General features: G+C 45.0%; 1 protein-coding gene across 6 annotated transcripts in view; it reads right to left on the bottom strand.

Annotated features, from left to right (window-relative positions):
* Positions 1-16,617, bottom strand: part of MYOCD (myocardin) — a 111,326-nt gene that overhangs the window by 37,238 nt on the left and 57,471 nt on the right. Inside the window, exon 1 of one of the 6 annotated variants that reach the window (XM_058705895.1) lies at positions 11,590-12,256. The exons of the other annotated variants lie outside the window; for them this stretch is intronic. Coding sequence (XP_058561878.1) covers positions 11,590-11,617 — 28 coding nt within the window. The 5' untranslated portion in view covers positions 11,618-12,256. Of the gene's footprint in view, positions 1-11,589; positions 12,257-16,617 lie in introns of those variants that run through there. 6 annotated transcript variants of the gene reach the window in all.

Raw genomic sequence — 16,617 nt, 5'->3', positions numbered from 1 at the left:
CTGAACGTCAGCATTAGCTAAGGTCACCGGTGGCACAAGGCCTCTTTCAACGAACGCGCTGCCGTTTATAAAAGCCACAAATGTGTCTTAGAAACTGCAGCGGGGTCTTCCTTCCTTCCTTCCTTCCTTCCTTCCTTCCTTCCTTCCTTCTTTCTTTCCTTTCCTTTCCTTTCCTTTCCTTTCCTTTCCTTTCCTTTCCTTTCCTTTCCTTTCCTTCCTTCCTTCCTTCCTTCCTTCCTTCCTTCCTTCCTTCCTTCCTTCCTTCCTTCCTTCCTTCTTTGTCTCTCTCTGTCTCTGTCTCTCTCTCTTTCTTTCTTTGGATTTTCTTTGTCTACCTCCTAGCTCCGTATCTACTGTGGACCGGTCACTTCCTTGGTCGTCTGCGTGGTCTTTGGAGGGGCTCAGGCTCATAAGCATGGGGAGAGGGGCTACCAAGCCAGGTGGGATATGATGACATCTTTATACATTCCCCCCCCTCCCTTTTTTTTTCTTAAATTGCCGAATTGCATCCGGTTCATCATCCAGCTGCACGGCACAGAACGTGCTCAGGCCACATAGTGCTTTGGAGCCGATCCCAGGCGCGGCTCTTCTGAAGGAATCATTTCGGTATTATCAGGAAGTTTCCCAGCCCGGTATTCTGCAATCACACGGACGAGAACTTTTGACTCCTGCTTTGTGCAGATAAGAGAGGAGAGCTTTCACGGCGGAGATTGCAAAGGCAGCAAGGAGCTGCACGAAATGGAACACGTGTGGTTTGGGACTTGTCATCACCCCCCACCGCCGGCACCTGTCACGGACCCTCACTCAGACATCCAAGTGGCAAATCAGGAAAGAGCAGGACAAGGACAGGGTGGCTGGAAATTCCAGTTGCTGACCATACCCCATATCCCCGCCCCCCCCCCCCCCCCCCGCCCCGGGTACTCCAAAAACCTGGAAGGACTTGGGGACCATCCCCAGCTGCAAGGTTTGTTGACAAAATCATGATTGCCTTCCTATGATTGTAAATGTAATGGATACTTATGAGCCACATTCACACGTACACATTCATTCTGCTTCCTGCTCGTGATCGCCTGCCTCTTCTAGATTTAGTTCTGTACATATAACAAAGCACACACACATGCAAAGCACTTCACATTGGTAGGACCGGTCACATAGGTCTTCTGAAACTTGCTTATTCACGCTACGTTACTTAGAGTCCTTTCTGTGGGAGCACACAGAGATCATCCTCAATTAAAAAATACATATATATGTATTTTTGGTAACAGCTACCCAGTATGTCATTGCATTACTGGAAACTTTAATTTTTCAACTTCTATTTTCAGAGGTGTCCTTTTTTTTAAGCAATAAAAAATTCTTTGAAATAAAAAAGTACAGAGAGTAATAGAAAACATCTGTCTACATATCACCTGCAAGAAAGAAATGCTAGCTTTTTTGGGTCTTAGTGTCAGCGACCCATTTGTTTTCTAAGAGAGGGGTTTTCCTGGGTATATGACAAATGCCAACTTTTCTCTTTGAGGTCGGGGGTCACTCTCTCCCCACCCCCCTTCAGGACTCTGGTCTATTTTAAGAGTCCAGAGTTAGCTCACCACCTTCGTTTCCCTTCTTCTCTCACAGCAAACCCTGGGCTCTGCAAACAAACATTTGTCATTGAAACTTCAAGTCCTGGGGGCGCCTGGGTGGCTCAGTCGGTTAAGCATCCAACTTCGGCTCAGGTCATGATCTCACAGTTTGTGAGTTCAAACCCTGCGTTGGGCTCTGTGCTGACAGCTCAGAGCCTGGAGCCTGCTTTGGATTCTGTGTCTCCCTTTCTCTCTGTCCCTCCCTTCCCCCTCAAAAATAAATAAAAGGTTAAAAAATTAAAACATTTTTTTTCAAGTCCTACTTCTATTGGTAGAAATTAAAGGCTTTGTCCCTGTTAAAAGGCTTACGTATGTCATTGAGGGCCAGATAGACATGGGAGGGTGGTGGGGGGTGTTGAGCCTACTCCACCCCAGAAATCACAGCGTTTCACTGGCTCTGCTTGGCACATGCCTTGAGCTGACTCCATTTCCAACCTCAGAGAGCCCTGTGAGTGTGTTTAGCCCCTTGGGGGACCCAGGCTTTTCTGCCCAACAGGATCCTCCACTCGAAAGTTTTATTATATTCCCTCCATATTTTCCTCAGTCTAAATGGGCACAGAGCTTCTCCACGCGGTCTGATCCTTCACGAGACAAAGTCTCCCTCCCCCACCCCCGGGGGCCCCCCACCATCTCACCTGCACCCACACCGAGCACCCCCCCCCCCAAATATGCATGCGCCAGAGGAAGGTCATCAAACCACAATGCTGTCCGAGTATCCTGACATTGAGTGGAGATGTTACAAGAGGCGGGCAGGGAGAAAGAGAGAGAGAGGATGGTTTATGTCCAACATGCCACTTTGTTTCAAGCTGGGTGACAGCAAACGATAAAAACAGCAGTTTGTATCAGGCATTCGCTGACTAGTGGCCGCAGTAACAAAAAGCATCAACTTTCGCGAGGGCTTCCAACCGCTAAGTCAGAGGAAGGGTGCATTTTCTCATCACTGCTTTGTAGAGGAGGGCACACAGTGTTCAGTGCGCACAGGGACTGAGCTAGGACTGCAGTGTGGACTCTCAGAGCCACCAGCAGAGGGGTGGCAAAAGCCATCACCCTCCCTGGAAGCCATCGGGTGGTAAGTCTTTAGGAAACACCCAGTGGGGAATGGCTAATGTCTCTCCTTTATCAGCACACGTGACCTAAGGATATCTCCATGTTCCACAGCATCTTGTACTTGAGTTCTTGAGGTCTGAGGGACTCCTAGTGACACCGTGACGGTGAGGACAGAGAAGGCGGGACATTCTGGGAAGGGCATTTATGACGATTTCCTGGTTGGGAGGACTGTGGTAGCCCTGTTCTTGCCACCCATCCCTCAGCCTGCCCTTTCCACTTGGACATCTGGCATTTGGTGACCTTGGAGCAAGGCACTAGAATAATGTGGAAAAGTCTCAAAGTCGGGTGTCTGGAGTAAAGGAGTCGGGAATGCTGCACGGAGCATTCCCCGATTATTTTGTCCCCATCCGGTCTTCACACTTTAGGAGAAGCAGAGAAGCAGAAGCAAAATCGGATAGGATGCCGTGAAGACTGTGGGACACAACGGGAGACATCTGTCAAGGACCAGACCACCCGGTGAGTGCTGTCATGGACAGACGGAGGAGACCACGATGTGGAGACGTCCAGGGAGACGCCTGGAGGAGGTGGGGTTGGGCTGAGCCTGAGATGACCTCAGCTGAGGACAGGACGACAGACGGGGAGGTGGTGGGGGGAAAGGGCGCACTTGACCGCGATGGGGGGAGCAAAGGGGAAGTTGTGCAAAGAGCAGCGTGGTGGTGGGAAGGGTGAGGAAGAAATCCCCCAGCCAGGGGACAGGAGTATTTGGGGGGCCAATCCCTGGAGAGACACGGCTTCTAGAAGTCTACTTGACCAAGTGACAGCCATCATTTAAAGAAGTTTTTCTGCTTGGGGAGCCTGGGTGGCTCAGTCGGTTGAGTGTCTGACTCTTCATTTTGACTCAGGTCATGATCTCACAGTTCCTGTGTTCGAGTCCCGCGGGGGGCTCTGCACCGACAGGGCGGAGCCTGCTTGGGATTCTCTCTCTCCCTTTCTCTCTCTCTCTCAAAATAAATAAATAAAGGGGTGCCTTTATAAAGGGTTGGCTCAGTCGGTTAAGCGTCCGATTTCAGCTCAGGTCACGATCTCACAGTTCATGAGTTGCTTGGGATTCTCTCTTTCCCTTTCTCTCTGCCTCTCTCCTGCTTTCTTTCTCTCTTAAAACAAATAAATAAATAAAGGGGTACCTTCATAAAGGGGTGGCACAGTCGGTTAAGCGTCCGATTTCAGCTCAGGTCATGATTTCATGATCCGTGAGTTCGAGCCCCACATTGGGCTCTGTGCTGATGGCTCAGAGCCTGGAGCTTGCTTCGGATTCTGTGTCCCGCTCTCTCTCTGCCCCACCCCCCACCCCCCCGCCCCAACTTATGCTCTGTCTCTCAAAATGAATAAATGTTAAAAATATTTAAAAAAAATTTTTTTTTAACATTTATTTATTTTTGAGACAGAGAGAGACAGAGCATGAACAGGGGAGGGGCAGAGAGAGAGGGAGACACAGAATCGGAAGCAGGCTCCAGGCTCTGAGCCATCGGCCCAGAGCCCGACGCGGGGCTTGAACTCACGGACCGCGAGATCATGACCTGAGCTGAAGTCGGACGCTTAACTGACTGATCTACCCAGGCACCCCAAATGTTAAAAATATTTAAAAAATGAATAAAAATTAAAAAAAAAACCCACAAGGTTTTCTGCTTACATCCACAAAGACGACGTGCATCCATGCAACTACATACAGGGCAGTTACTTATATCTGAAGGAGTCAATCAGGTGATGGCTAAGTCCCCAAACTAAACTCTGGATCTGTCTGATTTCCAAAAAGCACCATGGGCCAGATCAGAATCAGAATATGCCAGTGAGGAGGACTACTTCCTTACGGCGCAGGCCCAAAGACCCTGCCTTGTCCCCCCCCACCCTCCCCCATCACCACTGTCTTAGGGCTGCCGGTGGCTTGGATTTGTGACCACCCGGACGGAAGAGGAGCGTCCACACATGTGCACGCTCGACTCGGCCTCTGCTCACGGGAGAAACTGAACAGCAGAGACGCTCTGCTAGCAAAAGGCAGCGGCGTCCTTTTGAGATGACGTATGTGGGGTTTGCTCAGCAGGGTCAGTAAGAACTTCGGTTCTGGACTCGAACCGTCGAGGGTGGTTTCTCAGCCCTATCGCGTTTCTGCTGGCAAGTGATTTCACCTCTGGGAGCCTCAGTTTCCCCACCTCTAAAACGGAAACGACAGAGTTAACCTCTCCAGGATTTGAGGATTAAAACAACAGAACAGCATATGAGTGGTTGAGCCCAGTCCCTGATGGGCAAGTGTTGAATAATTCCTAGCCTGGCGGTGATTGTGGCTGCTTTTGTTGGGGCCGTTATCAAAAATTTAAAAAGACCCACCCAGCAGGCACCTTGTCCTGTGGTCAGCTTTGCAAAGACCTTCAGAGCTGGGATTCACTGCAAAGGCTGCTGTCACTCCTTCCCTCCTGGTTCAAGCCAGGCTCACATGGACGGGGACAAAGGTCACCTTATCTGGCTGTCTGTGGAATAACCATGTCTGTCGCTTTGTGCCGTGACCCTGGGCCTCTGCTCCAATCTCCCAGGGCACGAGGCACCCTGGGAGTTGCTGGAGTGTGGTGTGCTGGCTATTGTCCCCGGAGACACACGTCAGGGGGTGCAGTGACAAGGACCCACTTTGGGAAGCCCTGACATCATCCTCCGGCTATGCCCCGAGGGGCCGGCTCTGGGCACTGGCCCCCGGGGGATGTTGGACTCTGAGCTTCCCCCCTCCCCCGTCCCCCGGGAAGCAACTGGATGAATGAGTCAGTTGTACTTTCTCTGCATAAACATTTAAGATTCCAAGATTAAGGGAGATAGCTGGAGTCCTGGGTACCTTTTGGCTGGGAGACCATGAAGCGGCTTGTGGAAAAGGACCTGTTTGCTTATCTTCTCCCAAGCCTGTTCAGTGCATGGCCCGAGAGCTATTTTTAATTCGTGGACAGACCATCTCTTAATGCCCTCTTGGAAGACACGGAAGGAAAATCCATTTTCTAAGGGACAAGGTGATCCCTGTGTTAATAGGTAGGGTTTAAATGTGGCCCTTGCCTAGGGGCGCTTTTAAGCATCCGACTCTTGATTTGGGCTCAGCGGTCCTGAGTTCGAGCCCCACATTGGGCTCTGCACGGACAATGCAAGCCTGCTTGGGATCTACTTTCTTTCCCTCTCTGCCCCTCCTCCTCCTCCTCCTCCTCTTCCTTCTCTCTCTCTCTCTCCCCAAAATAATAAACTTTTCTTTTAATGTTTATTTTTGAGAGAGAGAACATGAGCAGTATGAGGGGCAGAGAGAGAGAGAGGGAGACACAGAATCCAAAGTAGGCTCCAGGCTCCGGGCTGTCAGCACAGAGCCCAACGTGGGGCTCGACCCCACGAACCGTGAGATCATGACTTGAGCTGAAGGGACACTCAACTGACTGAGCCGCCCAGGCGCCCCTATAATAAATAAAGTTTAAACATGGCTCTTGCCTAAAGGTTTTTCAATACACGGTCTGTAGAGGAGGGACTATATCGTCCAAGAAAGACAGAACCCACTGCTCTTAAAAGGGGTCGGGTGCCATTATTACAGAAATGGGTGTCCGTGGAAGTTTGGAGGAATGAGGATTCCTTTTCCTCCAATTCCTGGCATCTTCGAAATTTGCCTGAAGCCTCTAAGACATACTCTGATTCTAGGACCACATGAGTGGAGGAAAACAGTCAACCAGAAGGACTTCTGTGCTGGCACTTGAGGTTGATTCTCTAGGGTCAAAGAAGATTGTCAGGTGTGTAAAGAGATTTGAGCCCTGTCTCTTGCTTCCCCTCTGCAGGACCCCACCCTTTCAGAGCTCTCTCGTGGGGGTACATCAGCTCTCCACAGCTGCAGACCTCAGAGCGATGCCCGTGACCACTTTGATGGGCAGCCAAGGCCAGCAGCACAGAGAAGTATTTTCCACATATGCCTCATTGTGCCTCCGTCCCTCCAGGATCACGTGCACTGCGGAAATGATTTCTCATTACGGAATGATAAATTTTGTCCAGGAGAAAGCGATGCCAAAGAAACCCTTTTTCTTTTTATGACGAGGCAAATGGTCCACCATCTGGCTCAGGGCCATGGTTATTGTCTATGCGCCTTAAAATCAATGATCAGAGTGTTCAGGAAGGGCTTCCAGAGTCTCTGAAGAATGACTGGATTCTCAGGAAACAGGGATTGTTTCTGCTTTGTTATGAAGTCTGCACCTTGGGGGTGTGAGTGAGCAAAGACTAGTGTAGGATCTTTTTTTCTTTTTTTAATTAATGTTTATTTGTTTTTAAGAGAGAAAGAGAGGCAGGGGAAGAGAGAGGGGAAGAGAGAGGATCCCAAGCAGGCTCCACACTGTCAGTGCAGAGCCCAATGCAAGGCTCAAACCCACGAACGGTGAGATCATGACCTGAGCTGAAGTCAGACACTTAACAGACTAAGCCACTCAGGAGCCCCAACCCACATAGATCTTTTAGAAATGTAACAGCTGCAAATGGAGGTCTTCTGGACCAGATCTAATTTATCTTTGACAACCAGACTGTATATTCTCTGAGATACAGGTTTGAGTCTTTAAAAAAAGTAGCTAAGTAGGTGACTTGGGCATTCAGGGGGCTGCCTGGGCCAGACCAAGGGAAAGGTGAGGATGCTTTAGGAGAAGGGCTCATCTACTGGAGCTGAAAACCAGAGTCCCTCCACTGTTTGAAAAAAACCAGGAAAGCCAGCAGGGGTTCAGTTTCACTCAAGCAGAAGCCAGGCCTCTGGATAATAGGCAGCTTCCATGGGAGCTAAGGAATGTTCCTCCTGTCAAGGGAAGGAAAGGCTTACATGGCCAGAGAGAGAATTAACAAGCCACAAGCAGGCTCCTAGGGTTCTCAAACTGAGGGATTTTTTTTTAAGTTTATTTATTTTGAGAGAGATAAAGAGAACAAGCAAGGGAGGGGCAGAGAGAGAAAGAGAGAGAATCTCAAGCAGGCTCCATGCTGTCAGCACAGAGCCCAATGTGGGGCTCGAATCCATGAACCGTGAGATTGTGACCTGAGCCGAAACCAAGAGTCAGGCACGTAAATCACTGAGCCACCCAAGTGCCTCTCAAACTGAGGGATCTTTAATTAATAATGACCCACTCATCAGCTCAAGGAGGCCGTGCTAAACTCTAGGATGTAATTTCTGTTCTCATAAATCCTCACTCCCATGTAACACCATATCTACTTTTTTGTTTCAGTATTCTGTCCTGAGAGGCTGTGGCTGTTAATAATTGTGAATGGTGATTTATAATAGGAAATTTATATTGGTTTCCATCCCCCTTTCTGGCACAGAGCTCTGAAAACCCTTGGAACTTTCTAAGTGATGAGAGTCACAAAAGTGGTGTTTGTTATGTTAATAAGGTGGCTTTTGGACCTCACCAAAGGATGGGGGCTGGTGGCCTGGGGAACTAACCAAGTGATGGCTGGAACTTTCAGTGTCAGCCCCTGGCCCCCAGGAAGGGGAGAGGGGCTGGAGATTGAGTTCAATCACCAATGACCAATGATCTAATCACATCGTGACCGTATAATGAAGCCTCCATTGAAAACCCAAAGGGAAGGGGTTTGGAGAGCTTCCAGGTTGATGACCTTGTGGAGATTTGGGGAGAGTGATGTACCTGGAGAGCATGGCTACCATGGCTTATCCTCCACATCTCCCCCATCTGACTGTTCCTGAGCTATAACCCTTTTATAATAAACTGCTAATCTAGTAAGTGAATGGGTTTCCTGAGTTCTGTGTTGAATTGTCAGATGCCCAGCTGGTGTCCTGAGCATTGCTTGTTAGGATTGGGAATCCTTTCCCCAACACATGTTGGAAGTGGGTATTCAGACCCAGATTAGTGGCTTTCTAGGAAGAGGAAACAGGGAATTGGGTACATATTCCCCAGATGTGGCCACAAGGAGGCCCAAGCCTCCCCCTGTAGAAGTCAAATCAGAAAGCCAAAGCAATCTTGAAAAAGAAGAACAAAACTGAAGGTATCACAATCCCAGATTTCAAGTTATATTACAAAACTGTAGTGATCAAAACAGTATGGTACTGATACAAAAATAGACATACATATAGATCAATGGAACAGAATAGAAAGCCCAGAAATAAACCCACACTTACATGGTTAATTAATCTTCAACAAAGCAGGAAAGAATATCCAAAGGGAAGAAGAAAGTCTCTTCAACAAATGGTTCTGAGAAAACTGAAGAGCTACATGCAAAAGAACGAAACCGGACCACTTCCTTACACCACACACAAAAGCAAACTCAAAATGGATTAAGGACCAAAATGTGAGACCTGAAACCATAAAAGTCCTAGAAGAGAGCACAGGTAGTAATTTCTCTGACATTAGCCATAGCAACATTTTTCTAGATATGTCTCCTGAGGGAAGGGAAATAAAAGCAAAAATAAACAAATGGGACTATATCAAACTAAAAAGCTTCTTCACAGTGAAAGAAACACTCAACAAAATCAAAAGACAACCTACTGAATGGGAGAAGATATTTGCAAATGACATATCTGACAAAGGATTAGTATCCAAAACATATAAAGAACTTATATACAACTCCATGCCAAACCAATGATCCAATTAAAAAATGGCAGAAGACATGAACAGACATTTCCCCAAAAAAGAGATCCAGATGGCCAAAGATACAAGAAAAGATGTTCACCATCACTACTCATCAGGAAAATGCAAATCAAAACTACAATGAGATATCACCTCACAACTGTCAGAATGGCTAAAATCAACAACACAAGAAACAACGAAACAGTTTTGGCAAGGATGGGGGGGAGGGAAAAGGAACCTTCATGCACTGTTGGTGGGAATGCAAACTGGTGCAGCCCACTGTGCAAAATAGTATGGAGCTTCCTCAAAAACTTAAAAATAGAACTACCTTATGATCTTGTAATCACACTACTAGGTATTTACCCAGAGAATATGAAAACACCAATTCAGAAAGATATATGCCCCCCTATGTTTACTGCAGCATTACTTACAACAGGCAAATTATGGAAGCAGTCCAAGTGTCCACTGATAGATGAATGGATAAAGAAGAGGAGGCATATATGTACAATGGAATATTACTCAGCCATAAAAATGAATGAAATCTTGCCATTTGTAACAACACAGATGGATCTGGAGGGTATAATACTAAGTGAAATAAGTCAGAGAAAGACAAATACTGTATGATTTCACTCATATGTGGAATTAAGAAACAAAGCTAATGAACAAAGGGGGGAAAAAAGAGACAAACCAAAAAACAGACTCTTAACTATAGAACAAACTGATGGTTCCCAGAGGGGAGGTGGCTGGGGGGGGTGGTGGTGGATAAAACAGGTGATGGGGATTAAGAGCACACTTGTCATGATGATCACTGAATAATGGATGGGAAGTGTTGAATCACTACATTGTACACCTGAAACTAACACTGTATGTTAAATATACTGGAACTAAAATGAAAAATAGGGGAGCCTGGGCGGCTCAGTCACTTAAGCATCTGACTTTGGCTTAGGTCATGATCTCGTGGTTTGTGAGTTCAAGCCTCGCATTGGGCTCTCTGTGGACAGTGCGGAGCCTGCTTCAGATCCTCTGTCTTTATCTCTGTCTCTCCCCTGCTTGTATTCTCTCTCTCTCAAAAATTTATTTCAAAAAATTATTTAAAAAATAAAAAATAAAAATTTTTTTAATTAAAAAAAAATCCCTTTCCTGTGTTGAGAGAAGTTCTAGATTGGTCTTCACTAAAACCTGGAGGAAGACAATGACAAAGCATTCCTCTCAGAGCTTGGCACATAGAAAGCCAGCTGCAGGGAGAGCTGGAAAACGTAAGCACATCTGGAAGAGCACGTGGAGAGAGGGTGCGACACACAGATGTCAGGAGAAGAGCCCACAGTGAACCTCTACCTGGAGTCACCAGTTCGTCGTGGGGAGATGATTTGATCACAAGAAGTGACAGGCAGAAGAGGGGGCTGGGTCATCATCACCACCGGATGGGCTACTCAAAGTGCCATCACCCCCCATAGAAACTCTCATGCACATCGAGAGATTACTGCTAAGAGGCTGATGCCTGGGTCAATTCCCCATTGCTGGTGCTGGATTTTCCTCAATTTGGACAACCTCCTTCTGTAGCCATTCCTTGCCTTCATCTTCATGGACTCCCCCCCTCTGCCTGGGAGCCTCCTAGCCCTCTTTTCCTTTTATACATCCTTTCTTTCTCCCAACTACTCTCTAGTGGGCACTTTTGATTCCTTGAACCCTGTCCTACTTTTACATCAGTTACACCCTTGTATTATAATACATAATCATTATGTTTATTGTCTATGTCTCCCCACTAGAATATAAGCTCTGTTGAAGCACAAATGTTCTGTTCACTGATATGTCCCGAGCCCTTAGAATAGTGTCTGATACCGAAGATTCTCCGTAAGTATTAAGTGAATAAACAAATGAATGAAAGGGCAATCTTATCTAGACCATTAGTTTAAATTTACATCTACACTCAAGTCTCCCAAATCTGTAGTTCTAGACCAATATTCTCCTGAATTCTAGTTCGATGGAACCCATTGTTTACTTAGTCGCTTGCCCCTCCATTTTCTGTGGGCCCCTCAAATCCAACAGTTGAAACGAGAATTCACATCTTTCCCTAAATCTGCTCTTCTACTCATGGTCCCCATCTTGACAAATGGCGGCCATTTACCCAGTTGCCCAGGAGAGAAACAAACCTTGGTGTTATCTCTGCTTTCCCTTTGTCTCGATTGGTGTATTCCACTGACCATCTAATCATGCAAAATCAATTGTCTTTCAGAGTCTCTCTTTTCCACACCCCCAATCATGACTGTTATTCATGCCTTCATCAACTTTCCTCAGACAAGCCAAACAGTCACCTAATAGAAGACAGCACTCTGGCTCCATTTCACGTCTCTCAGGTCCACTTTATACTGCAGCCAGAGGGATCTTTCTAGAGGCAGGATCTCCACCTTGTTCCCACACAGACATAGCTCTGGCTTCCACCATGAATGCTTCTAATGGCTTGCCACCACTTTATTATTACTGGCATCATCATTATTTTAAATTATGTTCTCCCTTGCTGGGGAACTAGAAAAGTGTTTATGTTGGTGTCCTTAAATGACAAGAGAAGTTTGAGTCTCTCTCCTGCTCTCAAGACACAATATAAAGGGCCCTTATGATGTCACCACCCTTATTACTGATCTCTGCCCCTCTCCCTTCAGGGCTCGCTAAGCAGTCATACCTCCAGGATGTCCTGGTTAGGTACAGGCATACACGTTCCCACTGTGACTTTTATCCAGCCCTTCAGAGGAACTTTCATGTGGAAAGTTGGCTCTCTTCTTCTCTTTTCTTGAAGCGCAAAGTCCTTGAGGTCCGAAATTAGACGAATTCCCTCACGTGCTATCAATGCCTTGCTAATTCTTTACATAATTTACAAACTGAGTCCAACTTGAGAAAAGACCCCGAGAGAGCTATTATTGTTGCTGGGGTTTCAGAGAGGAGCAAATGAGGTATTTAGAATTAAGTCAGTGTGTGGCTGTGTGGCCGAAGTCACAGAGTCCAGCTCTAAAAACCAGGGTGGTGGACCCCTCAGTTCCTGCTTCATACCCTTCTATTATTATTATTATTATTATTAGCCCTCATGTTTATTGCTTTCTATCCTCTTCCACTGACCGTGCTCCTGCTCATACCCTCTGACTCCTCACCTGAATAGGGGCACACTGTGTAACCTTCCCTCTGCCTCCACCTGTCTCCACTGCACTCGAAACCGATGAACATCCTGGATCCTCAACCCTCCTTGTGGAGATTCTCCTGCTCAGTGACCTTGACGAGAAGCGAAACCAAACGAATCCAAGACCAGAAACCAACAACATTTGTGAACATGAACTGCTTCACGAAGGGAGAAAACACACAAATGACCACATTGCATTGAAAAATGGCACCTAACCCCTGGTTGAGAGCAGCCTGGAATAACTGTAAGCCAAGACTTTACAGGACTTTAGGCTAATAACTTTGCAATTCAGAGGGACGATGGGAATTTTTTGCATGAGGTAAACTGCACACATTACCGTAAGGAGAAAATCTGAATACCCAAAAAACTATGTACAAAAACAGAATGAAAGCTGTTAAAGGCCTACTCCTAAGGAAAGTATTGAGCCCCCGTGACTTTAATAGGCAATGTTTTCAAAGAGCTGATCACTGTAGTCATAAACGCTTTCCAAACATGGGAAAATATGGAAAGATAATTATAACTTATTTTGTGAAGCACGTGTAAGTCTTGATATTTAAACCTGACAAGGGTAAAATAAAAACAAAGACGAATACTATTTGTGAACTCTGTAGCAGAAAAGACCAGCTAGTCATCAAAATTTATGTTCTCCCTTCCATAGAAGAGAGACATTGCTGGTAAATCACTGTTCTGCCAGAAAATACCTTCCCGAGCCATCGGCGCTATTTTCACAGGGAAATGGGAACAGACGTGATACGCTGGTGTCCAGGTGGAGGCTTGTAACACAGGCGGGTGGGCCTTTTCATTCGTGCCTTCCACTTGCTGGCTCGGTACAGAGGATGAGGAGGCTATGGCCTGTGAACCTGCTTTTGTAAATAAAGTTTTATTGGAACACAGCCATGCCCCCTTGCTGACTTCTCGCTTATGGCTCTTTTCACACTGCAGTCGCTGAGAGCTGAGCGGTTGTGACAGTTTAAATAGCTTAGCTCATTTACTGTCGGCCCTTGAAGAAAAAGTTTGCAGCCCTGCTCTAGGGGTGGGTGAAGCCGCCAGAGGGAAGGAGCCTGTGTGCTTGAAAGGTCTGCCGTTAAGGGAAAGCCTCCCTCGACCGTTTATGAACAAGACATAAAACTTCTAGTGTTAGGCTGCTGAAATTTTGTGGTTTAGCAGCTACTGTTATCCTAACGAAGAGATGCGAATCTCAAATAAAATACCAGAAAGTTCTAGAAAAAAATCGTATGTGGGATTTTTTTCCCCCAGAAATGCAAGATAATTAGAAAAGACAGCAATGCCACATTCCCCACGTAATCATCTTTTTGTGCACGTTGAAAACATTAAACATTTTTTTAATATTTATTTATTTTTGAGAGAGAGAGGGAGAGAGAAAAAGAGAGAGGGAGGGGCAGAGAGAGAGGGAGACACAGAATCCGAAGCAGGCACCAGGCTCTGAGCCGTCAGCATAGAGCCCGACACGGGGCTTGAACTCACAAACTGCGAGATCATGACCTGAGCCGAAGTCGGATGCTTAACCCACTGAGCCACCCAGGCACCCTGAAAGCATTTTAAGAATTAAGCATCCATTTTATACAGAAATACTTCCTTGGAATACCTATCTATACCAAAGGCTAATGGCATATAAAGAGATACATGAGTGAAGAAATCCCTATTTATGATAGAAACAGAAAAATATTATCATCAACATAACAAAAACATAATGTATAATATAAAACTGTATAATACTGCTTGAAGCACTGGCAATGTACCAATAATAATTTTATACTATGTCATATATTAATAGTTGTTAAATTGTATAGTGAAATACTGTCTATTGTATATGAAATAACATAAATTGTGTGCCTTATATAATTCACATACATAATTTTATATATGACATACATTTACATATAACATTATATGTACAGTAAAATATATATTTACATAATATATAGGTTTTTGTAAATATATATTTACATATATAGGTTTACATAATACAGTGTATCATACTTTAAAATTTATATAAAACTCGATTTACAAATATATAATTTGTAAATAAAGCATGAAATTTGGATATGACATATGTTATGAATATACTGTATACAATGTTCTACATGATGCTAGTTATACAATACATTAATAAAAGCTTGATGTTACTTTTCAAGTATCAGCCAAGGATCAGTGCACCAAGGCAGGAAAAAAATGCAGCAGGAGACAAATTTTCATTAGTTTTAGGAGCAACTATTGGAAATATGGAGAAACCCTTCAAAGTTATGAAACGTGCAAAATTAACAGATTTCCTCTAGGATGCCAATAATTGATGTGACTTCACTTAAAAAAAACCAAAAACCTTACCAAGGGAAATGATAGAGGAGTTGAAGAAATGGGAAGAGAAACTGTATTTCTGTCTCAGAAGAATTGATATTTTTTTAAAAATTTTTTTTAACGTTTTATTTATTTTTGAGACAGAGAGAGACAGAGCATGAACGGGGGAGGGGCAGAGAGAGAGGGAGACACAGAATCGGAAACAGGCTCCAGGCTCTGAGCTGTCAGCCCAGAGCCCGACGTGGGGCTGGAACTCACGGACCGCGAGATCGTGACCTGAGCCGAAGTCGGACGCTTAACCGACTGAGCCACCCAGGTGCCCCAGAATTGATATATTTTAAACGTAAAAATGCACCATCATGGGTGGCTGGTGGCTCAGTCAGTTGAGTGTCTGACTCTTGAGTTTGGCTCTGGTCACCATCTCATGGTTGTGAGATCAAGCCCCATCGTGGAGCCTGCTTAAGATTCTCTCTCCCCTCCCCCCGCTCTCCTCTCTTGTGCTTTCTCTTTTTCTCCCTCCAAAAAAAAAAAAAAAAAAAGGAACCATCAACTAATGTATAAATTTGCTACAGAGGTGCCTGGGTGGCTCAGTTGGTTAAGCGTCTGACTCCAGCTCAGGTCATGATCTCATGGTTTGTGGATTTGAGCCCCGCATCAGGCTCTGTGCTGACAGCTCACAGCCTGGAACCCGCTTCAGATTCTGTGTCTCCCACTCTCTCTGCCCCTACCCCACTCGCTCTTTCCCTCTCAAAAAAATAAACATTAAAAAAAATTTAAAAACATAAATTCACTGCAACCCCAAACAAAGATCTAACAAGACTGAAACTGGCATAGGCTAAACTGATTTTAAATTTCACCCAGCATATACTTGTGAGAATAAGCCAAGAAACATTAGAAATATCAGACCAGTGCAAAGAAACTTGTGAGATAGATACTAAAATACATTGTAAAATACATCAGTAAAACTGTGGAAAAACAGAACTAGCAGTGTCTTTTAAACTACACACTTAAATAATTTTGTATGCCGTAAGGACTGAAATATAAAAATGAAATATATAAATGCTAGCAGACATCAGAGGTGAACCACTCTAGATTCCTGAGCTAAGAAATGTTTCCAATAATTGATAAATTCAGAAACCACAAAAATTACTAGATCTAACTATATAGAAAATAAAAACAGCTTCTAGGCAAAATATACTCATACAAAAGGCAAAGGACAAACTGGTAAAAGATAATTGTGAAAGACTGAGGGTTAGCATTATTAATTTTTTCTATATAAATAGCTTTAACAAAGCAGAAGGGGAGAAAATGCCCAGTAGAACAAAGAGCAATAGCCACGAACTGCCACTGCCACGAAATCACATGGAAAAATAGAATCTCACCATAAACCCAAAACTGCAAATTGAGATCTTTCCCCTTATCACATAAAATCAATGATAGATTTAAATGTATGGAATAGAAAATGTTAAGAAATGAGGAGATGCCCCATGGAGATCTTTTTCCTGTCCTAGATCTTATCAGAGTAGAGACAGACATAGCACCCAGTTGGGTGGTCTTGGCTAGTCCAAGTTCAAAGGCATGGGATATTCAGTGTGGAAGGAGAGAGTAAAGAGAGAACGTCACAATGGAACAGTAGGTGGGCGCTGATGGGTCACCACGTCATCTCTCCCAGGGCAGAGATTTTCATATTTACAGGTGCCAAACCCAAAAATCACATGGCTTTTGAATGGTTGGGTGACAGCAAGATTTTAGAATGGGGGATAATACATCCGATGACAGGTTTAACATTGAACTTAAGTGCTTGATAAAATATCTTCACAAACACCTTTTGACAGTGGGTTGAAACGTTTAAATGTGT

This window comes from Neofelis nebulosa, chromosome 16 (genome assembly GCF_028018385.1).
Source record: "Neofelis nebulosa isolate mNeoNeb1 chromosome 16, mNeoNeb1.pri, whole genome shotgun sequence".
Lineage (NCBI taxonomy): Eukaryota > Metazoa > Chordata > Mammalia > Carnivora > Felidae > Neofelis > Neofelis nebulosa.
Note: the sequence above shows the minus strand (reverse complement) of the source record. Positions and strands in the feature narration are given on the sequence as shown.